Source organism: Dipteris shenzhenensis, chromosome 9, assembly GCF_047967505.1.
Source record: "Dipteris shenzhenensis isolate YYH24624 ecotype China chromosome 9, Dip_SZ_1.0, whole genome shotgun sequence".
Lineage (NCBI taxonomy): Eukaryota > Viridiplantae > Streptophyta > Polypodiopsida > Gleicheniales > Dipteridaceae > Dipteris > Dipteris shenzhenensis.
This window is the reverse complement of record NC_141604.1, coordinates 40,728,577-40,755,549: the sequence shown is the minus strand read 5'-3', so window position 1 is coordinate 40,755,549 and position 26,973 is coordinate 40,728,577. Positions and strand designations below refer to the sequence as shown.

General features: G+C 47.6%; 1 protein-coding gene across 1 annotated transcript in view; it reads right to left on the bottom strand.

Moving 5' to 3' along the window:
* The window catches only part of LOC147898637 (uncharacterized), a 510,556-nt gene that overhangs the window by 255,029 nt on the left and 228,554 nt on the right, over positions 1-26,973 (bottom strand). The window contains exons 10-13 of the mRNA XM_087379736.1: positions 24,600-24,842; positions 17,505-17,603; positions 16,378-16,638; positions 15,847-16,065 (exon numbers count right to left, since the gene is read on the bottom strand). Coding sequence (XP_087235862.1) covers positions 15,847-16,065; positions 16,378-16,638; positions 17,505-17,603; positions 24,600-24,842 — 822 coding nt within the window. The remainder of the gene's footprint in view (positions 1-15,846; positions 16,066-16,377; positions 16,639-17,504; positions 17,604-24,599; positions 24,843-26,973) is intronic.

The window sequence follows — 26,973 nt, the reverse complement described above, 5'->3', positions numbered from 1 at the left end:
TTTTTTCGGCAAAAAAAAAAATACACACACAAACACACACTTTTTGGAAAGAAATATTTTATTGCTGTAAAATAATTACATTCATAGTTACTTCAAAAGTGGAGTAACTACTACTCAACTGAAAATCTCAGTATAAGCTGTATATACATCCTGATCAATCAAATGAGTCTGAATGCAATCATAGAATGATTGCTGCAGAGATCGTTTGAAAAAAACAAAAGATGAAAACAGGGGATCACCAAAGACTCTATGATTTCTGTCCATCCATAGAGTCCATAGTGCCCAGTAGCGTACCCATACAAAAAATAGATCAAAACCTTGTCTAGCTGGATGAAAACCAAACAACCAGAAGAACCTACAAAAAGGAACAGTAGGAAATCTCGCTCGAAGCCTCTGTCGGATGACAGCGATGAAATCACAAGTGTGTGGACAGTGCCAGCAGATGTGAAGCACAGATTCAGCAGAGTGTAGACATCTGTGGCAAACAGCCGGAGCAATATGTCTATGTGTGAGTAACTGGCCAGATGGAAAAATGCCAAGTAGGACTCACCAAAGGAAAAGTTGTTGCCAAAGAGGGACTTTATAATGCCAAAGGAGACGCAGTCGCTTTCTCCACCACTTTAGTGGGCGATCCATATGCCAAATAGAATTTTCTCTGTCAGAATACCAAGGCAGAAATAATAACACTTTATACAGAGATGACACTGTGATATGTGAGAGCTTCAAAAGACGGGCTAAAGAGGAAGAAGAATGTAAAGTCCAATCCTCAAGCCTATTCAGAAGTTCCAAACGAGGTACCGGCAAGAACGGTTGAAGCATTGCTGAAATCTGATGCCATAAAGGATGATAATTAGCTCCCAAACCGTATTTGCTAGCAGCCATAGAAAAGGATAAAAGAGTGCCATCATCCTGAAGTACATCCGCCACAAAAGAAATGCCTTTGAAAGAGAGAAAATAAGAACGTCTGGGTTCTTGTATGGCCAAAGAAGGGTGGCATACTTTAGACCAATAAGTATCCTCAGCCCTCAAAGAATTGCCTGACAAAGAATCCCTGCCATTCCATTCCAAGTGTGATAAAATATGTTTCCAATCAAGAAGTAGACGAGAGACAAAAGTGCAGCCTCTGATCTTGCCTTGGATAGAGCCAAATAGGAAATCCCACTGGTGGATAGGCTGCCAATGCCCAAAAGCAGAAGTATCAATACGTAGTAAAAGAGAGTGGATCATGAAAGCCCAAGGCTAATCTCCTTTCATAAACTGCAACATCATTTTCCCTCTGTTAGCAAGTAGATGCATTTGAATATTGAGAATGTTCAGACCCCCGTGCATCTTTGGAAAGCAGAGACGATGCATAGAGAGTAATCTGAGACTTTTCTTGCCATTTTTTGAACACCAGAAAAATTTCCATGATAGCAGACATAAAGGAAACCATATCTGCCTTAGTAAACATGATGAGAGGCAGATAAAATTGTATGTATGCTATCAAAATGGATTGTGTTATTCGCAAACGAACATGTAATGGCCAAGTTCCAAGCTTCCAATATTCAAATTTTGCCCTCAACTTTGTGAGCAACCAATCAGTTTGTTGAGAACGGGTGAGTCCCCAACCTAGAGGATAGCCAAGATGCCGAATCAATTGAGAAGTGGGAACAATTTCCCTAGGCCACAAAAGACTATGCCATTCATAAGCATGCAACGGCAACAATTTTGATTTCTGAAAATTGACCCGAAGACAAGCAGCCAATCCATATGTAGAAAGAGCCTGCATAATCATGGACAGATCACTCCGAGTATTTTTCGGGGTAAAGAAAGAATGATCAGCATATGCTTGAGCGATCATGCTACGGCTGCCAGGAATCTCCAAGCCGTGCAACTAGCCAGTGTCCAAAAGGTGGTCCAGATATTGAAGCATTGGATGAGTGGCTATGGCAAAAAGTAAAGCACTTAGGGTACATCCTTGCCGAATAGAACAACCAAGAGTCCAGGTTGTAGAAATATCCCCTGAAAGTATGCATGCAACTTTACTATCTTGATATAACCAAGTGATAACTTGCTGCATTTTTGTGCGAAATCCCAATGCATGCATAGTCGATGAAATAAAATCCCACTTATTAGTATCAAAATCTTTGGCAATATCAACTTGCAATAGCAAAACATCCTGCTGCATGTATTTGGCATATTCAATTCCAACATAGGCATTAGCAATGTTATTTGTGATATGCCTACGCGGAACAAAACCATATTGCGCAGGATGCAACCCATCATGTAAAAACCCCTTTAGCCGATCGACAATCATTTTGGTAGTAACTTTGTAAATGAGTGGCATAAGGGTGATAGGTCTCCAGTTAGCGAAAGATTCACAAATTTGCTTTCTTGGGAGTAGTTTAACAAGACCTCTCTTCCATGTGTCTGGCATTTTCTGATTTTGCCAAGCAGCGTTCACCATATGCAGCAATGTATGCTTCAAAAGAGGCCAATATTCTAGAAATAACTCAACTGTAAGACCATCCCATCCTGGAGATTTCCATCTACCACAGGATTTGATTGCATCTGACAATTCCCTCTCAGTAAAAGGTTCCTTCAATTCCAAATCTTGAGTAGTGGAAATAATAGGAGAAACATGTTGTAACAGTAAATTTCTTGCAGGCAAAACCTGCTGCGAGGGAGGAACTGCAGAAGCAAACTGCTGAGAGAAATGACGCACACAAACAGAAGCAAGTTGTGACCGTGAGGTAGTCCATGAACCATCAGGCAGAAGCACCCTGCAAATTTCTGTTTTTAATCTCTTCTGATGCAAGCTTTTGAAAAATTGTTTGGAAGAGCAGCCTTTATCTGTAAAGGCTCTTTGTCTTGCTCTAGTCTCCCATTTAATCAGTTTCTTGTGATCATTGAGTTGAAGACAATGTCTAGCTTGGCATAGTGTTGTTTGCTCATGCAGGGACAACAAACGGAGATGACTGAGTTCGGTGAGGTTCTGACAAGTGAATTTGGCTTGGCCTGAGCAATAGTTTCCCTCAAAGTCTTCATGTAAAACTTGCCATAACCTGTAATCACAACTTGCATTTTGGAAACAAAAGAATCCCATGCATTATCAATATCAATATGTCTGTGATAAGACAGAGAATGAGATGCTTCAGTAACCATGGCCTTAAAAGCAGCATGCTGCAAATAGCTATTGTTCACCATCAGATGTCGCCTTTGCATAGTCAATCCACATTTTGCATGTAACATCACCATTTTATTGTGGAGCTACACTATACCATCGATCCAGACATGCCTGATAAGAAGAGAGGGCATTATGTTGGAAGGTGTATCCGGGTGACAAAGGCTGCAATTCCTTCCAAAGGTCAACCAAATCAAGATGCATCAGTAATTGAGACCATGCATGCCTTTCACGGATTAACATATGAGTATGTCCGGAGGTATTGTCACCCTGTTGCAGAGCATTATTAATATCCCCACATATAAAGGCATGATATCTCCATGGATATTGTTGCATGGCATCCCAAATTGCAGTTCTTTCTCGAGAGGATTGAGGTGCATAGACAGAAGCAAATTCAAACACCTCTCCTTGAATGATGCATTGAAGAATAAGCCATTTCTCTTCATGCTTGATCAGAAAGACCGCCCCTGAGAAAGAGTGCTCCCCAGCATAGAAAATATCATAGCCACAGTAGTGACCTGTCTTTCTTGCATAGACATGTTGGTTGTGTTCTTGTAATGCCACTATGTCAGGCTGAAATCTATTGATATACAGCCACACAGATTTCCATTTCCTACTATCACACATCCCCTGGACATTAAGTGTAAAACATTTGATATGAGCAGTCATATTTACAGATATTTATAGTAAAATAACAGCTATGTATAACATAAAATTTTCATGAGGTCAGCCCTACATTTCGATCTCAGGGTCAAGGCATCTTCCCTGAGAAGAAATGTCCACCTGAGGAGTAGACAGCAAAGCAGCAACCTCTTCTTTAGGGAAGAGTGTTTTGCTAGCTATCACTGCAGCCCATGTGATCCCAATTCCTGTATTGACCTCTAGGGAGTTTCCACTAAAAGACGCACCATTCCAAGTGCGAGGGGGTGGAAGTCTTCGAGCAGAAATAACTTTTCTTGGACTTTGCCATCCATCAATTGGAGGTTTCGGTCCTTTTGTTGAGGGTTGAAAAGCAGGAGGTGAATGTGAAGAAACATTCCCATTTGAAACCACTTGAGCTTTGCCTTTATCCTGAGTTTCAAAAAACTGTCTACTACCTTTGTTTTTATTTCCAATAGAGGTAGGAGAATCCTTAGTAGGCATTGGAATAGGCAAAGTAGCAGGAGGCATTTTATGCTGATTCATTGGACATTGCGAACCCATGTGTCCAAATTTTTTGCAGTCAAAGCAAGCCCCTGTAAATAATCCCCATTTCAATTTATAAAAAGCACTTCCCATGTCGACATTGTTCACCTTGATTGAATAAGAGTTTGGTGTGGGATTATTAGTATCCCAGAGGATACAAAACCAATTCAGTAGGCTACCAATGCCCAAAAGCAAAACTGGGTTCTTGACGAGATTCCTCGAGCTGCTGCTCCTCCCGCTCCCTTGCTGCCCCCTCTCCCTCAGCCCCGCCCTCCCTCTCTCCCTTGCCCTCAGCCCATCCCCCTCCCCCTCTCCCTCAGCCCCTCCCTCCCTTCTCCTCCTCTCCCTCTCAGCCCCGCCCCCTTCCCTTCATCGCGCTCCCTCTCCTCCCCCTCTCAGCCTGCGCCGCCGCCCCCTCCCTGCCTCTCCTTCCTCTCCCTCTCCTCTCCCTCTCAGCGTGCACCGCCCCCTCCCTCCCTCTCAGCCCGCCCCCTCCCTGCCTCTCCTTCCTCTCCCTCTCAGCCTGCGCTGCCCCCTCCCTTCCTCTCAGCCCGCCCCCTCCCTGCCTCTCCTTCCTCTCCCTCTCCTCTCCCTCTCAGCCTGCGCCGCCGCCCCGTCCCTCCTCTCCCTCTCCTCTCAGCCCGCCCCCTCCCTGCCTCACAGCCCACCCCCTTCCTGCCTCTCCTTCCTCTCCCTCTCCTCTCCCTACTGCCCCCTCCCTCCCTCTCAACCTGCCCCCTCGCCTTCAGCCTCTCAGCCTCTCCCCTCTACCCCTCCCTACCCCCGTTCCCTCCTCACCTCCTATCCCTGTTCTCTACCCCCCTACCCCCGCCTTTTTCCTTCCTTATTCTCCCGTAGCATTTTTTGGAGCGGAAGGAGCCCCCAAATTGTCAGAGTCGGCCTCCTCACCTCGATTGGCGATGGATATTCCGTCAGCCAATCCTACTCCACCTCCACCGGCCGCGAAAACTATTACTTTTTCTAAAGACGAGTTGCAACAGCTCAAGAAGGATGTAGAGATTGAATGCTCTACCACGTTGCTAGCACGCATCTTCGGGTCTCACCCCTCTAGATCCCAAGCCAGAGACTGGATGCTTGTGGCTCTCCTCCCAGACCTCACTCCACGATTGTTAGATGTTCGTCTTCTGGGATGAGGTTTTTTCCAGGTTGTTTTTGACACTCCAGAGGCTGCGAGCACTGTGCTCAAAGCTGAGTTTTTACACCTGGGACACAGAAAATCTTCTTTGATGCCTTTGATATTGGTTTCGGCCCAGTGGAGGCAGATAAGGAAATATTTTCGCTCTTCATCAGATTTCCTGGGCTTCCCCAGGTTTACCATCGACTTCTTTCTCTTATTGGAGAGCATTTTGGCGCGGTTGTTGAGATCCCACCCCTCCCTGGGTTGCCATTGACTGTAGCAGAGGCAACCAAGGCTGATGGGGTATCTAGAAATAGGGTCCTCTGTAAGGATCCTAACCTCAAGATGGACCATGTTATGATCCAGCGCCCAGATGGTTCCTTTTTTCACCAGAGAGGAGAGATTTCAGGCAGACATTTCAGGCAGACAGGACCAGTGCAGGATATGCAGGACCATTGGACACTTTGCCAGGGATTGTCCCAGGAAGAAGAAAAGGCCCAAGAAGCCCTCTGGTACAGCTACCGCCCCATGGCCTCAACAAGGGGGTGGTACAGGTCCAGCACTTTGCTCCTCGGCCTCGACAAAGGGGTGGTACAGGTCTAGCACCTGCTCCTCGATCTCCGCATGGCGGTCCTCCTCAGGATGGTGGTGGTACAGGTCCAGCACCTACTCCTCGGCCTCAACAGGGGGGTGGTACAGGTCCATCACCTGCTCCTCGAGACCTCCACCTACCTCAGGGGCATGCGACGCATTCCAGTGGGTTCCGGCACGTGTGCAGATCCCTCCTTAGTTCACGAGGGTACACTAGTGGACTTTGCTTCACCTCTTTCATGCACGAGAGTCCTTCTGGATTCAAATGGGTGGTAGAGTCAATAAACACTTTTTCTCTACTCTTGGCCCTAGACATAGTAGAGAGAGTGTATCCCAGCTTATTAACTCACATGGGGTTTTACAGACAGAGCCTGATGATGTCTTACGCATAGCTTCAGAACTTTATGCCACCCTTCTTATTGCTGATCCTGAGACACATGATAGAGAGGATGCTAGACAGGCTATTTGGTAGAGCATCCCTTTGTTGGTGAATCCGGTATGCATGTTTTGCTCGATGCACCTTTCACCAACATAGAGTTCAGGACTACACTTTCAGCCCTTCACAAGGGCCAGTGCCCAGGTTCGGATGGCCTCACCCCTTCTTTTTTCATTGCATTTTGGGATATGATTGGAGACTACATTACTTCAGCCCTGCAGGCCATTTGGGACTCTGGCAAAATGCCTGGGTCGCTTACAGAGAGTCTCATCCACCTTATCCCGAAAGGAGGTTGCAAAAATTTAGTGTCCCAGTGGAGGCCTATCACACTTCTGGAAACTTGTTACAAGATTCTGGCCAAGGCAATCAGCCTCCGATATCAGCCCCTTCTCCCTGATCTTATTCATGACACTCAGACGGGATTTGTGCATGGCAGAAGCATTTTTTATAACATTTTCTCTTTCTGGAAAGCTTCAGAGTGGGCCATGCAGAGTGGCCAGAATCTAGCCATTCTACTTTTGGATTTTGAGAAAGCTTATGACAGAATAGATTGGGGTTTTTTGGAGGGCACCCTTATGCGCTTTGGCTTTACTGATGCTTGGATCAGAGGTGTTTCCTCTTTGTACAGATCAGCCCACAACCAAGTACTTATTGGTGGGGTAAGGGGTGATAGATTTCAGATTTCGAGATCAGTCCATCAGGGATGCCCCCTTGCTCCTTTCCTTTTTTTGTTCGTGGCCGAAGCTATGAGTATCTATGTTAGATCCCAAGCTGACATCTTTGGGCTGAGACTTCCCATCAAAAGGGAAGAGGAGCTACTTGATAGTGAGTTGGTAGATGACACAGCAGTTTACTTGGATGCCACTCCACAGACGCTCACTTCTTTCAGGACAGCATTGGATTTATTTTGCTTGGCGGCAAGGGCGCAGATAAATTGGCATAAATCCAATGGCTTTGGATCAATGATGAGGACACTCCAGTTTGGGGGCTTGACATAGGGTTCACTTGGGTTCAGAGGGGTGTTCCTCTCAGATATTTAGGCTGCCAGGTCGGCTTGGATATTTCTTCCATGCAGCAGTTTGCTCCCGTATTGGAGAGCATTAGGAGGAAGCTTCTTTTTTGGAGCTCAGCCAAGCTAGATCTTGCCTCTAGAGTTGTGGTGGTCAACTAGGTCCTCTTGGCCACAGCTTGGTTTGTTTGTTCATGCTGGTGCCGTTCTAGGGACTGCATCATTCAGCTCAGGAGACCGATCAAAAACTTTCTTTGGAGTGGGCTTGATGGCACAGCAGATGCCTTAGCCAGGGTGGCTTGGGAGACCCTCATCCTCCCTACACAGGAAGGGGGTCTCAATATTATTGATTTAGATTTACAGTGCAGAGCTTTACTATGCAAGATGGTGGTGCAGGGACTTATGCCAGGGCAGGAAGTGTGGAAGGACTTTCTTATTAGCAGCATACAAAGGTGCACACCTTCTTCAGGAGGAGACTGGATGAGCAGTGTTAGGTGGATCTTCACCACAACACACCTCAGATCACCTTCGTCCCCTCTCATGGTTGCCATTCTGAAAGCTTGGGCTAGTTTTAGGAGCACTCTTCGGAGGATTCCTCCTTCCTCTCGTGAAGAGATTGATAGGCAACCCATCATGTGGAATGACAGTATTTTAGATGATCATGGCAGACCACTGGGTGCCTCACTCTACATGCAGTGGTCTAGGTGGGAGAGGGGACCTGCATCATCTATGGGGTCTTGGAAAGCTTTCCGCACGCTTCCAGAGGAGACCAAATCAAGGTTGATAGGACATCTCAGAGGGAGTGCAGGGAGGATCTTGCAGATTGAGGCAGCTCTTCCAGAGGTTTGGGTAGACATAGATGATATGCCACTCACTTGCTCCACTTGGGCATGTACTTTTACGAGAGGCGATGTTCTGCTTTAGGTTTTGGCCTTTCGAGATGCACAGGATGATGCTTTAGTTTTTAGTATTCAGGATGGTGGCAGATTGCTCAGGTCCACAGAGGACATCTTGCTTGAGTCTGCTTTTCAGCCTATCAGGGTTGTAGGTCTTTTGGTGCAGGGATCAGAGTGGTTCCTAGACCCAGACCCCTGGCTACTCTCCACTAGGTCTTGGAGGCTCTGGCTCTATGGGGGAGTTCCCATCAGGTATTTGCAGTGGGACCCCGGAGAGTGGGAGTGGATTGATGCAGGGCATCGAGAGAAGAGCATCCCCTTCTTTTGTTACACGGTCAGTAATGCAAGGAGATTTCAGCTCAGTAGTAGAGGTTGGAGACCTTCTAGAGTTCCTCATTGGGAGACATTTGATATCACTGCGGATCTGCAGAGGTGCTTCTGGAGGAGACTCTGGAAATCCCACAGGAATAGAAAGATCACTATCTTCTTTTGGCTCTCTATCCATGGTGGGATTGTAGTGAACCTTTGGAGATCCAGGTTTGGAGCCGACCTTACTTGCCCTCATTGCCTCTCTGCTTTGGAGACTATTCAGCATTGCTTATGGGATTGCAGACAGGCGAGGATGATTTGGATGGGGGTAGCCAGGATTTTCAGTCACTTTGCCCACTCCCCATTCTTTATGACATGGGGCTCAATGGCTTGGCTTTCTCTTACAGGGCCTCAGGTATTCTATGAGAGATTTGACTCCTCTCGGGCCATTTCGTTTCGACGTCATCAGATTGAGTCCTGTTCATTGGATGTGGTACCACACCTTCCTTTTACAGCTGTACATGCCTCTGTGGATACTTCTTGGGAGATTCTAGCGAGCATAGCATCTTGGCATATCTGGAGAGCCAGATGCACAGAGGCTTTAGAGGGTACTCAGGTTCATCCCTCGCACACATTGACTAGTATCTGGACAGACAATCTGGACAGACACCGTACATACTTTGATGGCTGTATGGACGAGTATGCAGGGAGACTCCCGTGCAGCCTCAGCTAGGAGGGCTTCTTTCTTCAGGGAATGGAAGGATTCTCCTTTCTTCTCTGAGACTTCTACAGGGTTGAGGTGGCACTTTCAGCCTCAGCCTTAGTTGTTTTCCAGCTCACTTTGAGGGGGTTTTTATTTATCCTCATGATTTCATGATGTATTTCGCTTTGAGCTTGCTCTCGCAGGTTTTTTCTCTTACTTAATAGAAGTCTCTTTCTTTAAAAAAAAAAAAAAACCGATTCAAGTTGCCATTAGGCCGTGGTGGGCAAACCACTTTGCCTAAAGTCGCTACAATTTTAGGCAAGAGTGAAGCCATGCATTGCGGGAAGTCTACAACTTCAACCCAGACCGGACATCGGTGTCGGATCAAAGCTTGAAAATCCCTTGTGGGAGACCATGGCAATACGTGCACCATTTGCAGCCTTTATCCAAAAATGCCCGTTTTCCAGATCAAGTTTCCCATTTAGCAAGCTTTCTGTGATCATTAGATTGAAGAGAGAATTGAGCCTGACATAAGAGCATGCTTTCCTCTGAAGACAAAGGGCGAAGATGAGCAAGCTCAGTCAAACTCTAACATGTAAATTTGGCATGTGCTATAGTCTCCCTTGTGGCTTGCATATAGGATTTGCCATAATCTCAAATAACTGCTTGCATCCGAGCAACAAAAGCCTACCAGGCATAATCCAAACCAATGCGTATCTGACGAGAGAGAGGCTGAATAGCACCAGAGACCAAGGCTTTAAAGTCAGCATGCTCCAGATAACTATTATTAATCAGCAAAAGCCTTCGGCAAGGCAATCTGTCAGTGGGAAATTCATGTAAGGAAAGCCTCAAGGAGCATGATCTGAATGTGTTAAAGCATGATCAACCCAAATTCGACAAGTAAAGGCATCACAATGCTGTGGATCAATCTGATACCATCTATCCAAGCGTGCCCGATAAGAAGATCGAGCATTATGCTGAAAGGTATAACCCAGAAGCATGGGCTGTAATTCCTTCCAGAGATCAACCAGGTGCAACTGAAGCAAAAAATCAGACCATGCCTGTGTTTCAGAAGCCAACATATGAGTGTGGCCTGAGGGCATTATTGAAGTCACCACAAATGAAGGCATATTGTCGCCATGGATAAGTATGCATGGCAGCCCAGATCAAAGCTCTATCACGAGAAGACTGGGGGGCATAAACCGATGCAAATTCAAAAATTTTCCCTTGAACAAGGCATTGAACAATAATCCATCTACCATGGCAATCATTGAGAGCCACAATAGGTTGAAGGTCGTGCTTTACCAAAAAAGCCACACCAGAAAAGGAGTGCTCTCCAGCATAGAAGATATCATAACTAGCAAAATGGCCTATTTGACCAGCATACATATGCTGATTATGCTCTTGCAAAGCAATTATATCAGGCTGCAATTGCCCGATATACATCCAAACCAGTTTCCATTTTCAACCATCACACATTCCCTGTACATTGAGAGTAACACACTTCAGATGATCAAGCATATTTGCAGTTATGGGACAGGTATGTACAGCAACTAACGGGCTGCCTACGTCTACATTTCCACCTCAATGTCCGGGCCTTTGCCCTGGGTTGAAGCATCAGCCTGAGGAGAGGACAAAAGTGCAGCAACTTCTTCTTCAGGAAACAAGGTCCAATTTGCAGTCACAGCAGCCCAGGTCAAGCCAACACCAGAGTTTTCAGCAGGTGTTTTCCCATGAGAGGATGCACTACTCCAAGTCCGAGAAGGAAAAGGTCGCTTGGGGGAGATCACTTTGCGAGGAGTTTGCCATCCATCAGTCAAATTTTTTTCCCCCTTCCCCTGAGGTGGAGAGGATAAAGGCACAGGAAAAGAAGCATTACCATGTGAGACAGCCGGGGCTTTGCCTTTGTCTTGAACAGAGAAAAACTGTTTGACCCCTTTGTTTTTACCACAGAAGAGGCATTTGCATTCTTATTCAAAGGCTGAACCATTTCAGCTTGCACTAGCATCCGTGGAGCTCGGGAAGGGCATTGTGAAGCGATGTGCCCAAATTGCTTGCATTCAAAGCAAGCACCTAGAAACAGCCCCCACTTGAGCTTGTAAGAGACAGTCCCCATGGAAACATTATTCATAGTGACCGAATATGAAGTTGGAGTGGGATGATCTGTATCCCACAAAATGCAAAAGCAATTCGAATTTCCATTGGGTCATGGTGGACATACCATCTTACCGAGGGAAGCTGCAATTTTAGGTAGAAGGGAAGACAAGCATTGAGGAAAATCCACAACTTCTACCCAAACAGGGCAACGATGCCGAATCAATGCTTGGTAATCCTAGGTGGGAGACCAGGGCAGAACATGGACCATCTGCTAGCAATAGAAAAGAGGAGAGTGCTCCAGCAAAACCTGACGGTGCTGCTCATCAACCATGATGATCTCAAAAAAGCCCCTCACTGCATAATGAACTTTTTTGACATAAGAACCACCCAGGGTTCGAGTCAACCAATTCCCAACATCTGCACCAGTAGGCATCCGTCATGGGAAGAAAATTATAATGGCATGCTTTGCATACTCCTTAACTAGATCAAATATATCATCCACTTCCACCATAACGCCAGTGGTGGGAAGTGGATCTTTCCAACCTTTACGGGTGTCTTCAAACCCTTCATGCATAACCTCATAAACAAGCTGAGCCTCAGCACAATCATGAAGGGAATCATCTGAATCCATCACCTGTTTTTGTTTTACACACACACACACACAACACACACTTTTTTTTTTTTGGTGAGAAGAAATCTTTTATTGCTGTAAAATAATTACATTCATAGTTACTTTAAAAATGGAGTAACTACTACTCAACTAAAGATCTCAGTGTAAGCTGTATACACATCCTGATCAATCAAACGAGTTTGAACACAATCATAGAATGATTGCTGCAGAGATCGTTTGAAAAAAATAAAAGATTAAAATAGTGGATCACCAAAGACTTTATGATTTCTGTCCATCCATAAAGTCCATAGTGCCCAGTAGCGTACCCATACAAAAAATAAGTCAAAACCCTGTCTCACTGCTTTTGCTCATCTGCAGTGGCTCACATTAATTGGCATAAATCCTTTGGATTTTGGATCAGTGATGAGGACACTCCATGTTGGGGAGTTGACATTGGCTTTTCTTGGATTCAGAGGGGTGTTCCTGTCAGATATTTGGGATGCCAGGTAGGATTGGGCATCTCTTTAGCACAATAGTTTGCCCTAGTACTAGAAAGTATAAGGAAAAAGCTCCTTTTTTGGAGCTCATCCAAACTCAACCTTGCATCTAGATTCTTTTGGCCACCGCCTGGTTTATGTGTTCTTGCTAGTGCCGGTCTAGGGATTGCATCACTCAGCTCATTAGACCAGTCAGAAATTTTTTATGAAGTGGACTTGATGGCAGTGAGGGTGGCCTGGGAGACCATTATTCTCCCTACATGTGAAGGGGGCCTTAATATCATTGACTCGGACTTGCAGTGCAGGGCATTGCTTTGTAAGGTGGTGGTGAGGGGACTCATGCCTGGGCAGGAACCTTGGAAGGATTTCTTTTTTGGACGCATTCAGGCTTTGCACACATACCTTGGGAGATGATTGGGTGGACAGCCCTTGCTGGATTTTTACTTCTGCCTCTCTCAGATCTCCTGCCTCTCCTCTCATGACTGCCATCCTCAAAGGTTGGGGGAGCTTCAGGAACACTCTTCGAAGGGTTCTGTGCCCTCTACCCTCGAAGAGATTGATAGGCAGCCGATCATTTGGAACGATAGTATACTTGATGAGCATGGCAAGCCACTAGGCACTTCCCATTACATGCAGTGGTCTAGATGGGAGAGAGGCCCCACCTACACAGTAGGCACCTGGAAGGCTTTTATCAGGCTACCTGAGGATCACAGACTACAGTCCATGAGTCACCTCAGAGGGGTAGCACGCAGGATTCAGCAAACAGATGCAGCCATCCCGATGGAATGGGCAGTTGAGATGCCTATTACTTCCACCACTTGGATGGGAGCTTTTTCGAGGACAGCAGTTCCTCTACACGTGATCGCTCTTCGAGGTCTCGAGGAAGATGCACTGGTCTTTGACGTTGGGGATGGAGGTATACTCTCTAAATCCATGGATGATATTCTTCTGGAGGTTGCCTTTCAGCCTATCAGGATTGCTGGTTTTGTGGACCATGGAGCGGGCTTGTAGTGGTACTTAGACCCTGAAGCTCTGCTCTTGGCCCTGGGATCCTGGAGGTTGTGGTTATATGGAGGTGCACCTATCAGGTGCTTGCAGTGGGACCCAGGAGAGTGGGAGTGGATAGATCATGGGCACCGAGAGAGGGGGATTCCATTCTTTCGTTTCACGGTTGGTAATGCCAGGAGATTTCAGCTGAGCAGTAGGGGTTGGATTCCCTCCAGAGCCCCCCATTGGGACAGCTTCTTCATCACCGCAGATTTGCATAGGAATTTCTGGAGAAGGCTCTGGAAATCCCTTAGAATTAGAAAGATCACTCTTTTCTTTTGGCTTTCTATTCATGGAGGGATTGCAGTGAACCTGTGGAGATCATGATTTGGGGCTGATCCCACTTGCCCTCGCTGTCATTCTGCAGAGGAGTCAGTGCGACATTGACTTTGGGACTGCAGTCAGCAAGCAAGGACTATTTGGAAAGGGGTTGCTCGGGTACTGAGCATTTTTCATACTTCCCCTTTCTTCAGTCGCATGGTTATCCCTTACTGGGCCCTAGGTGTTTTATGAGGGTGAGCCTTCTTCTTGGGCACTCTCGATTCACCGGTAGGTGATAGAGCCCTACTCTCTTCAGGATGTACCACTTACTCCCTTCAGAGCTTCACATGCTTTAGTGGACACCTCTTGGGAGATTTTGGCTAGCATTTCCTCTTGGCATATTTGGAGAGCTAGATGCATAGAGGCCTTGGATGGCACCCAGATACACCCATCACAGGTGTTCACGGGTATTTGGAGTGACACGGTTCACACTTTGATAGCCATATGGGCTAGCATGTAGGGCCCTTCACGGGCAGCCTCTTCTAGGAGGACTGTATTTCTTGGAGTTTGGAGGGGTTCTCCCTTTTTCTTGGAGGTTTCTACCGGATTGAGATGGCACTATCAGCCCCAATCCTTTCTTTTTGGCTCTTGAGCTTTTCATGCATTGCATGGTGTATCCCGTATGGAGCTTGCTCTAACGGTTTTCTTTAATACTTAATAGAAGTCCCTTTTTGGGGGGGAAAAAAAAAAGTGTGTTCTAGGTGGTCTAAGTGGTGTTTTATAGTCTAGTGAGTGCTAGATGTGCCATGTGTCATATTGGGAGATATCCCATAGACATTGTGACTTTCTAGAGTCTAGTGTCACACTATATAGTGTTGTACTTGTCTATTGTCTATTACAACAGTCAACATCAAGCTATCAATACATTGTGAGTATTTTGGTTATTGCCTTGCACTTGTACTTTCTTTCCTTTCCATTCTGCCTTTCATTATGCTTTCCATATTTCCATTCTATTCCTAGCTAGCTTCCATGTCTCTTCAGCCATACTAGCCTGCAATCTAAACACAGGGTTGTAGATCTGTACATCAGTCATACTAGCCTCTGCAATCCATACATCAGCCATGCATAGACGGGAATCCTATTGTTGGTGTGTTCATTGGGGATTCATGGGTCAGCTTAGGTGCTTGGTGTGTGATTTCTTATGGGCAGGCTCCGATAGTACGCCGAACACCAGAGCCAAGGTCGTTTGGCAGACAGTGATCCTGCCTTAGGCACACAGAGGGCTAGGAATCATCAATCCGGAGATGCAAAGCAAAGCCTTGTTGGGCAAGGCCTCACTCCAGTAGAGCGGCCAACCAGGGGATATCCTTGTGTTTTTATATTTACCCTTCATGGGGGGGTTGTATTTTCCTGGTGTCCATGTCACTAAGAGTTTATTAATAGAATGTTCTTTTCTCTGGAAAAAAAAAGTTCCCCAAAAAAGGTCATACTAAGGATGGAATCATCAGTCGCCTAGCTCAGTACATCATCAGGATTGTGTTATTTTTTCCATGTGAGGATTGACAGATAGAAACTAAGGTGTCATACCCTTCCCCTTTAACCTGCCTCGCTAATTTCTGTAATTTACAAGCTCAACAAAGGTTTGATGTCCTTTACGTTTGTCCCCACGAGTGCTATGCATTGTACAAATCCTGGAAGCTTTTGTAAGTGTGACGTGTATGGACACATACATTCAAACATACATATATTCACAAAAGAGCACAACCTTGCCCTTGCCTGTGCATGCATGTATGTGCATGTGCATTCACACACAAAAAGAGCTACAAACTGAAAACAAAATACTCCTTGGACCACAAATTATAATAACAGATGCAATGAGTTACTTATGTTTAAGGAAGCAATACCTCTTTCTTAGGTGCAACAACTTTTGCAACTTTGGCATAAACATCCATGGCTCGAACCCATAAACAAAGACTTGTTGCTGCATTACTCTGCTTTTGAACAAGCTCTGGCTGGAATGATGGATCATCTATGTATTTAACAAGTTTCTTTTGTATGCCTTGATTGATTCCATCTTTATTATATTCCAGAAGTCTTTTAATAAAGGAAACATCTCCCATGATCTGGACAGATATCAAGAAAGCTTCTTAGACTCATGAAAGTATATTTGTAAAGTCACATCCTATATTGATATGAAGCAAAATCTAAGCTTAAACAGTATGCACCACTTGTACCGGTAGTATATTGTGAGAAATAAGTTTTTTCTTTATCATAATTCTCATTACCTCCCTGTTGATTCCTTCAAATTTTATTTCTATCTCAGTAAAACATAAAAGCCCCAAAAATATGAGATATGCATGAAAGTCTGTAAATTTGAAGAAAAGAGGAACCTCAATCGCATAACTTATCAAAATTCAGTATCCATGTAAACATACCTTTTTAGCTGTATCCCAGTCAGATTTCTCTCCAAGAAGCACACAAACTGCTTCCATGACCAACTGTACCAATGGTGGCGGCTTTGCAAATGATTTGATCTCAGTGATGTCGTTCTTGTTGAGAGAATTCAATGCCTCCACAGAAGCATTTAAAGCTGGCATTGCAGCATCAAGGTCTTTCTGAGCATCGTCTTTCATCAGCTGTGTTTCTGCTGCTTGTTTCTTGACCTCAGCTTCTTCTTTTTGTACAACATCTTTGACCTGAAAATGGTCCATATGTAGTGCATGACATACTTGGTCAAAAAGACCAAAGAAGTTGAATGGATTCTTTGGGTTAGTGAACAATAAAGTACAATCAGGATGCTTCAATAAACTGGTGTATGCACTAGCAATCGGCAATAATTTCCTGTGTTTTTAAGGGTTTAATAAAAGACTGGATATTACAGTTTGCAATATATATTTTCCAATGAGGAGTAAATACATCTTGGTTTCTATCCCTAGATATCAATGCAGGAATTCCTTTTAATAAGTGACACATTCGTGCAGTAGCAGTAGAATATGGAGCTAAAACAGTGACAAGAACAGATCGACCAAACACAAACTATCATCATGGGCGATGGCACACTCACTCTCTACCCAGCCAAATCTCAAGTGCTCGAATAGTTCCAACGTGTGCTCTTCCTGCATGCTACACACAAAGCCCACAGTTCCCGAGATGATTCTATTTGCCACATGTCACATTTCTAGGACCATCCTTTAGTGCTCCATCTATACCTCTCTTGGAGTACGATTTAATTCCATTTTCCCCTTGGCAATTACACATTTTGGTTCACCTAGGCCCATGACCTTTAGAACCATCTAGTCAGTGCCAATTCATCCTCGCCAAGGACCTTGACATTGATTCCTTTACCATTTACTTGAAGCACAATAAAATATAATATAAAAGTGAGTCCTCTAAAGGAAAATGTCCACTGACCCTTTCGAGGTCATGTTACCTCAGCTTGAGTGTAACAAAGAGATAAGAGTTTAAGTAACTAGCCAAATCAATTGTAGATAGAGACTTGATGTCAAAAGTTACATAACCAACACGTATTTAAAAAAAGAAGGGGTAGCCAGTAATTAATGACCTTTTGAGCTGCCTCCTGATCATTTGCAACTTGCTTAACGAGCTGGTCAGTTTTTTCCGACTTTTCTGCAAGTATTGGTTGTAGTTTTCCAAGCTCTACCTGTGCACACAAAAACAATTGTATCGTCCATTGAATGCAATGCATACAATACAATGCAGCATATTTCTAAGAAACTTGAAATATGTAGTCTCAGTTATTTTTTTTTTTTTCATGAAAAAGACTTCTATTAAGTAAGAACAAAAACCCGCGAGAGCAAGCTCAAAGCGGAATACATCATGAAATCATGAGGATAATAAAAACCCCCTCAGAGTGAGGTGGAAAGAAACCAAGGCTGAGGCTGAAAGTGCCATCTCAACCCTGTAGTAGATTCAGAGAAGAAAGGAGAATCCTTCCATTCCCTGAAGAAAGAAACCCAACCAGTTGGTTGAAGACATGCTTCGGGCATATGTATCTAAGAGACAGTCTTCAGCTGAGGCTGCACGGGAGTCCCCCTGCATACCCGTCCATACGGCCATCAGAGTGTGTACGATGTCTGTCCAGATACTAGCCAATGTGTGCGAGGGATGAACCTGAGTACCCTCCATAGCCTCTGTGCATCTGGATCTCCAGATATGCCAGGCTGCTATGCTCGCTATAATCTCCCAAGAGGTATCCACAGAGGCATGTACAGCTGTAAAAGGACGGTGTGGAACCACATCCACAACGAGCAGACCTCAACCCGCTCAACCCGATGACGTCGAACCGAAATGGCCCGGGAGGAGTCAAGTCCCTCATAGAAAACCTGAGGTCCTGTAAGAGAAAGCCAAGCCACCGAGCCCCAAGTCATAAAGAGTGGGGAATGGGCAAAGTGACTGAAGATCCTGGCTATCCCCATCCAAATCAATCTCGCCTGTCTGCAATCCCATAAGCAATGCTGAATAGACTCCGAAGCAGAAAGGCAACGAGGGCAAGTAGGGTCGGCTCCGAATCTGGACCTCCAAATGTTCACTGCAATCCCTCCATGAATAGAAAGCCAAAAGAAGATAGTGATCTTTCTATTCCTGTGGGATTTCCAGAGCCTCCTCCAGAAGTACCTCTGCTGATCCGCAGTAATACCAAAAGTCTCCCAATGAGGAACTCTGGAGGGTCTCCAACCTCTACTACTGAGCTGAAATCTCCTGGCATTACTGACCGTGTAACGAAAGAAGGGGATGGTCTTCTCTCGATGCCCCGCGTCAATCCACTCCCACTCTCCGGGGTCCCACTGTAAATACCTGATGGGAACTCCTCCATAGAGCCAAAGTCTCCAAGACCCGGTGGAGAGTAACTGGGGGTCAGGGTCTAAGAACCACTCTGAATCTGATCCCTGCATCAAAAGGCCTACGACCCTGATAGGCTGAAAAGCAGACTCAAGCAATATATCATCTGTAGATCTGAGCAATCTGCCACCATCCTGGACACTGAAAACTAAAGCATCCTCCTGTGCATCTCGGAAGGCTAAGACCTGAAGTGGAACCCCGCCTCTCGAGAAAGTACCTGCCCAAGTGGAGGTAGTGAGAGGCATATCATCTGTGTCTATCCAAGCCTCTGGAAGGGCTGTCTCAATCTGCAAGATCCTCCCTGCACTCCCTCTGAGATGTCCTGTCAACCTTGACTTGGTTTCCTCTGGAAGCCTACGGAAGGCTTTCCAAGATCCTAAAGAAGAAGCAGGTCCCCTCTCCCACCTGGCCCACTGCATGTAGGGTGAGGCACCCAGTGGTCTGCCACGATCATCTAAAATACTGTCGTTCCACATGATGGGCTGCCTATCAATCTCTTCCCGGGAGGAAGGAGGAATCCTCCGAAGAGAGCTTCTGAAACTAGCCCAAGCTTTCAGAATGGCAACCATGAGAGGGGATGAAGGTGATCTGAGGTGTGCTGAGGTGAAGATCCATCTAACACTGCTCATCCAGTCTCCTCCTGAGGAAGGTGTGCACCTCTGTATGCTGCTGATAAGAAAGTCCTTCCACGGTTCCTGTCCTGGCATAAGTCCTCGCACCACTATCTTGCAAAGTAAGGCTCTGCACTGTAAATCTGGATCAATAATATTGAGACCCCCATCCTGTGTAGGGAGGATGAGGGTCTCCCAAGCCACTCTGGCTAAGGCATCTGCTGTGCCATCAAGCCCACTCCAGAGAAAGTTCCTGATCGGTCTTCTGAGCTGAATGATGCAGTCCCTGGAACGGCACCAACATGAACAAATAAACCAGGCCGTGGCCAAGAGGACCTGGTTGACCACCACAACTCTAGAGGCAAGATCCAGCTTGGCTGAGCTCCAAAAGAGAAGCTTCCTTCTGATGCTCTCCAACACGGGAGCAAACTGCTGCGTGGTAGAAATACCCAAGCCGACCTGGCAGCCCAAATACCTGATAGGCACACCCCTCTGAACCCAAGTGAACCCTATGTCAAGTCCCCAAACTGGAGTGTCCTCATCACTGATCCAAAAGCCATTGGATTTATGCCAATTTATCTGCGCCCCTGCCGCCAAGCAAAATAAATCCAATGCTGTCCTGAAAGAAGTCAATGTCTGTGGAGAGGCATCCAAATAAATCGCTGTGTCATCAGCCAACTCACTGTCAAGCAGCTCCTCTTCTCTTCTGATAGGAAGTCTCAGCCCAAAGATGTCAGCTTGAGATCTAACATAGATGCTCATAGCTTCAGCCACGAATAAAAAAAGAAAAGGAGCAAGGGGGCATCCCTGACGGACTGATCTCGAAATCTGAAATCTCTCACCCCTTACCCCACCAATAAGTACCTGGCTATGGGCTGATCTGTACAAAGAGGAAACACCTCTGATCCAAACATCAGTGAATCCAAAGCGTAGAAGGGTGCCCTCCAAAAAACTCCAATCTACTCTGTCATAAGCTTTTTCAAAATCCAACAGTAGAATGGCAAGATTCTGGCCACTCTGCATGGCCCACTCTGAAGCTTCCCAGAAGGAAAAAATGTTATCAAAAATACTTCTGCCATGCACAAATCCCGTCTGAGTGTCGTGGATAAGATCAGGGAGAAGTGGCTGCAATCGGAGGCTGATAGCCTTGGCCAGAATCTTGTAACAAGTCCCCAGAAGTGTGATAGGCCTCCACTGGGACAATAAATTTCTGCTACCTCCTTTTGGGATAAGGTGGATGAGGCCCTCTGTAAGCGATTCAGGCATCTCGCCAGAGTCCCAAATGGCCTGCATGGCTGAAGTAATATAGTCTCCAATCATATCCCAAAATGCAATGAAAAAGGACGGGGTGAGGCCATCTAAACCTGGGCACTTGCCCTTGTGAAGGGCTGAAAGTGCAGTCCTGAACTCTGTGTTGGTGAAAGGTGCGTCAAGTAGAACCTGCATATCCGGATTCACCAACACTGGGATACTCTGCCAAATAGCCTGTCTAGCATCCTCTATATCGTGTGTCTCAGGATCAGCAGTAAGGAGGGTGGCATAGAAATCTGAAGCTATGCGTAAGACGTCATCTGGCTCTGTCTGTAAAACCCCATGTGAGTCAATAAGCTGAGATACACTCTCTCTACTATGTCTAGGGCCAAGAGTAGAGAAAAAGTGTTTATTGACTCTACCACCCATCTGAATCCAGAAGGACTCCCGTGCATGAAAGGCATACTCTGCTCTCTGATCAAGCAATAACTGCAGATGAGCCCTCGCTGCAGCAAGGCGCTCCTGAATCCAAGCATCTGAAGGCCGTTTCTGCTCTTCCCTCTGCAAAGCTGCTAACTGCTGGCGAACACCAATCTCACGTCTGAGAATATCTCGTCTTCTGGTAGAAGCAACTGAGCAGTAAAAGTCGCTAATACCAGAGAGGGCAGCGGCTAAATGTGAAGGATGTGGCTGCCCTCCCTGGACATGAGCAAACCATATCCGTAGGGCTGCCTCTGTAAGGTCCTCCTCTGTGTAAAAGGCATCTGGAATCCTGATGCTGGCAGATCGGCCTCTCAAGTGAGGCTCTGAGATAGCCAGAACAACAGGGAAATGGTCTTGGGTGGAAACCCCTGCAGCAATGCATACCGATCCACCTCTGTCTAGTGCCCAGTCATCTACATAAAATCTGTCAATGCGTGCATGAATAGGCATCTGTTGCCTCCTGTTCGACCAAGAGAACAGGAGGGACTGCGGCTGAATAAGAAAGGCATCATCACACCAAGTATCTCTGCCACAGAAATGGAAAAGGAAGGCATCCCAAGCTGCTCTCTCCAAAGAGTGAAGTCCGCCTTCTCTACCCCCTTTTTTGTCTGAAGGTAACTCGACCATGTTAAAGTCACCTCCAATCACCCAAGAATCCACAATGGGGGCCCAGGAGAGCAAAGTCTTCCACATAAGGACACGTTCCCCTCTAATGTTGGAGGCATATAGGTTGAGGAAGCCAACCTTACGCCCTCCAATCAAAAGAATAATCCACTGAGCTCTAGAGGGGATAATGACTCCGTGCCCAACAACTAAGGGGAGAACCGAATGCGAAACTGAAATAGAAGTGCCACCCCTAGTGCCCAAAGCAGGCGACCAAAAGGTATGTCCTGAAAGCAACTTGCCTGACTTGGCACAATCTCTATAATCCAGCTTGTGCTCTTGAATAAATAATATATCAATGGGACCCCCAGTAACACCTGGATGAAGCTGATCCCGGATCAGCTGTCTACGGCGGTGATGTGGGACGCCACCTAGGCCCTGTATGTTCCAACTGATAATCCTCATCGACGGGAGGATGTAGAGTGGAACACCTTACCCGACCTAGTGGCGGAAACAAACCCCTCAACAGGGGAAGACCTCCTGCTCGAGGAAGGAGGGAAGGAACCCAGTGGAGGAAAGTCAATAGGGGAAAGAATCCTGGCACCTGAAGAAGAAGCCCTGTCAATAGGAAATCCAACCACTGGCTCCCCAAAAGTAGCGGGCACAAACTCCTCCTCTGGGAAATCTGAACTCTCTGCCAAGGCTGAAAACGAGTTCCTGTGGAGCAATCCAGACACCGGAGTACGAAGGATCCCTTGTGAGGGAAGAGGATCAACAGTGTAAGCTATCCCCTTCCCCCTGTCCAAGGGAGGGAGTGAGGAAGGCTCTCTACCCGGTGTCTGCCCAGTCGCGGAAATCTCTCCGTCCTCAAGAGGAACATCTAGCAGTGCTGGATCTAAGGAAGAAGCTGCAACTGGGGAGGAGGTCGAAGCTTCAGCGTCTCGGACTGTGCAAGGTGGGACAGGAAGGACAGCTCGAGGTGAAGCAGAGTCTACTAAAGTACCCTCGTGAACTGAAGGAGGGACCTGCACACGTACTGGAACCCACTGTAAAGCGTCGCGTGTGCCTGAGGGAGGTGGGGGTCGAGGAGCAGGTGAAGGACCTGTACCACCCCCCTGACGAGGCCGAGGAATAGGTACTGGACCTGTACCACCACACCTGACTGAGCAGGACCGCCACATGAAGAACGAGGAGCAGGAGCTGGACCTGTACCACCCCTCTGTCGAGGTCGAGGGGCAAGTGCCGGGTCTAATCCCCCCCCCTGTCCCCCCTGTCGATGCCCTGAGGTGGTAGCTGTACCAGAGGGCTTCTCAGGCCTTTTCTTCTTCCTGGGACAATCCCTGGCAAAGTGTCCCGAGGTCCTGCAAATCCTGCACTGGTCCTGCCTGCCTGAAATCTCCACTCTCTGGCGAAAAAAGGAACCATTCGGGCGCTGTATCATGACGTGGTCCATCTCGAGGTTAGGATCCTTGCAAAGGACCCTAACTCTAGGAACCCCATCAGCCTTGGTTGCCTCTGCTGCAGTCAATGGCAACCCAGGGAGGGGTGGGATCTCAGCAACTGCGCCAAAATGCTCCCCAATAACAGAAAGAAGTCGATGGTAAACCTGGGGAAGCCCGGGGAACCTGATGAAGAGCGAGAAGAACGGGGAGAGCCGCAAGCATCCAGTCTCTGGCTTGGGATCTGGAAGGGTGAGACCCGAAGATGCGTGCTAGCAAAGTGGTAGAGCACTCAATCTCTACATCCTTCTTGAGCTGCTGCAACTTGTCTTTAGAGAAAGTGATAGTTTTCGCGGCCGGTGGAGATGGAGTAGGATTGGCTGACGGGGAATCCATCGCCAATCAAGGTGAGGAGGCCGACTCGAACAGAAAAAAAAAAGCTCCTTCCGTTCCAAAAAAAACTGCGAGGGGCAAGGGAGGGGAAAGGAGGCTAAGAGGAAGCAGGGGGGAAGGGGAGGGAAGGAGGAGAGGGGCTGGGGCTGAGAGGGGAGAGGGGCAAGCTGAGAGGGAGGGAGGGGCTGAGAGGGGAAAGGAGAGGAGAAGAAAGGGAGGAGTGAGAGGAAGAGAGGGGGCGGGAGAGCAAGCAGGGAGGGGGCGGGACAGCAGGGGAGGGGGCGGGACAGCAAGGGGAAGGGGGCGGAGGCAGGGAGAGGGAGCGGAGCAGCAGGGGGGAAGGGGCGGAGGCAGGGGGGAGAGGGGGAGCAGCAGGGGGGAGGGGGCGGAGGCAGGGAGAGGGGGCGGAGCAGCAGGGGGGAGGGGGCGGAGGCAGGGAGAGGGGGCGGGACAGCAGGGGACAGGGGGGAGCAGCAGGGGGGAGGGGGCGGAGGCAGGGAGAGGGGGCGGAGCAGCAGGGGGGAGGGGACGGAGGCAGGGAGAGGGGGCGGGACAGCAGGGAGAGGGGGCGGGACAGCAGAGGGAGGGAGCGAGGGACAGGCAGGGGGAGGGGGCGGAGCAGCAGGGGGGGGAGGGGGCGGAGCAGCAGGGGGGGAGGGGGGGGAGCAGCAGGGAAGGGCTAGGGACAGGCTGAGGGGGGAGAGAGACGGGCTGAGGGAGGGGGAGCAGCAGGGGAACGGGGAGGAGCAGCAGCTCGAGAGTCTCTCAGTTATTTTAAGTTTACACATCATCACATTGATAATTCAAGGCACAGATAATAGCAGAATACTTAGGAGAAATCGAGGAATAAGTGAATGAAGTTGTTAAGTGATAATGAAAGATATAAATTAAAACTAAGGAAACCGGTATCACAACTTGACAACAGTATAAACTGTAATGTGAGAACTTGTGGAGTGAGATTGAAAGATGTAAATTAAAGAGAAGGAAAACAGTATCACAATTTGATATTAACTGTACCTTCATCGACTCGATCAGGACATTTGTTTCTTTCAGTTTATTAAGACCATTTAAGAACCGATCCTGTGATGTAAATAATTCTTGACGCTTTTCGGTAAGCAGTTGGATGTATAAATTGACACAGTCAAGGTAAGACTTCGGGGTTATGTAATATTTTCTTCGTAACTCTTGAAAAAACTTATCTGCCATTTGAGAGACTGACATGTGGATATATACACACATCTTGGCCAGATTTTCCTGCATCTGAAATTTTTAAAGGTTGCACAGTCAATGTTGATGGCCCTTCATACTTATTAAAACAGGATATACAATCATGATCATCATATGGATCCTTGGAGCAAATAAAAATTGAGACTCAATAATGATCAACACCCAATAACCCCTTTTTTTGGATTCCTTGTTTGTTAAGTTGTTTTGGCTTCTGTTACACAGATTTGCACAAACTTTGATATTAAACTTTGCATGTTCGATAATGGCAAAAAAGGAAAGCAACAAAATGTAGAACGCTCGCTGCTGCTCCCGGCTCCTCCTGCTCCCCTCCTCTCCCTGCTCCTCCTGCTGCTCCTCCTCTCCCCGCTCCTCCTGCTGCTCCTGCTGCTCCCCTCCTCGCTGCCCCCTCCCTTCCCTCCTGCTCCTCCTCCTCCCTGCTGCTGCTCCTCTCCCCGCTCCTCCTGCTGCTCCTCCTGCTCCCTCCTCGCTGGCCCCTCCCTTCCCTCCTTGCTGCCCCCTCCTTTTCCCCGCGCTGCCCTCTCCCCTGCGCGCTGCCCCTCCCTCCTACCTGCTGCAGCCTCTCCCCCCTGCGCTGCAGTCTGCTCCCCCCCCCCCGCTGCAGCCTACTCCCCCGTGCTACTGCCTGCACGTCCCCCCCCGTCCCCTCCTCTCCCCCCTCCTCTTCCTTGCTCCCCCCCCCTCTCCTGGCCCCCTCTCCTCCCCTCTCCTCTCTTCCTCTCCTCCTCTCCTCCTTCCCCTCTCCTCTACTCCTCTCCTCCCCCTCTCCTCCTCTCCTCTATCCTCCCCTCCTCTCCCCTCCTCCTCCTTGCTGCCCCCTTGCTGACTCCTCCTTGGCTTCTTCTTCTCTCTCCCTTCTTCCTTCACCCACTCCTTCATTTGGAGTACCCCTATTCTCTTATAGGGCTCTCCTGGGTTTCAGGAAAGCGGACCGAGTTTTTTATTTTTTGTGTTTGAATCGGCCAACACACCTTGATTGACGAATGGGTTCCCATTCAATCAATCCGTCTCCGCTCACACCGGCCGCGAGAACTGTCACTTTTTCAAAAGACGAGCTGCAGCAGTTCCACGACTCTCTTCGCACGCATTCATGGCTCACACCCCTCCAGGTCACAAGCTAGAGATCGGATGCTGGCAACGCTTCCTCAGGACCTCGCCCCCCACCTCAAGGATGTTCGTTTGTTGGGACGGGGATGCCACGAGAGACCTACTACAGGCCGGGTTTCTACTTCTAGGCTACAGGAGGACTTTTTTGTTTCCTTTTCAACTGGGATTTGACCCAGTTGAAGAGGCTAAGCAGGGAGTTTCTGTTTTCATCAGGTTCCCTGGTCTTCCCTCAGTTTATCACCAGCTTCTTTCAGTTATTGGCGAGAGGTTTGGTGTGGTAGCAGAGATCCCCCCTCTCCCTGGCGAGCCCTCTTCGGCTGCTGAGGCGGTTAGGATGGATGGGGTACCCAGGGTTAGGGTCATTGTCCACGACCCCAATATTTCATATGACCATATCATGCTACAGCGACCCGATGGGTCTTTCTTCCGCCAGAGATTTGAGGTTGCAGGTCGGCAGGACCAGTGTAGGATTTGCAGATCCTCGGGGCACTTCGCCAGAGATTGCCCAAAGAAGAAAAAGAGGCCCAGAAAGCAAGCAACTCGTACTAGCTTATGACAGAGAGCAGGAGCAGAACCTACCACTCCACAGACACGGCCTCAGACACGGGGACGCTTCCTCAGGACCTCGCCCCCCACCTCAAGGATGTTCGTTTGTTGGGACGGGGTTTCTTTCAGGTGTGCCTAGATTCCCCGGATGTCACGAGAGACCTACTACAGGCCTGGTTTCTACTTCTAGGCTACAGGAGGACTTTTTTGTTTCCTTTTCAACTGGGATTTGACCCAGTTGAAGAGGACAAGCAGGGAGTTTCTGTTTTCATCAGGTTCCCTGGTCTTCCCTCAGTTTATCATCGGCTTCTTTCAGTTATTGGCGAGAGGTTTGGTGTGGTAGCAGAGATCCCCCCTCTCCCTGGCGAGCCCTCTTCGGCTGCTGAGGCGGTCAGGATGGATGGGGTACCCAGGGTTAGGGTCATTGTCCACGACCCCAATATTTCAGATGACCACATCATGCTACAGCGACCCGATGGGTCTTTCTTCCGCC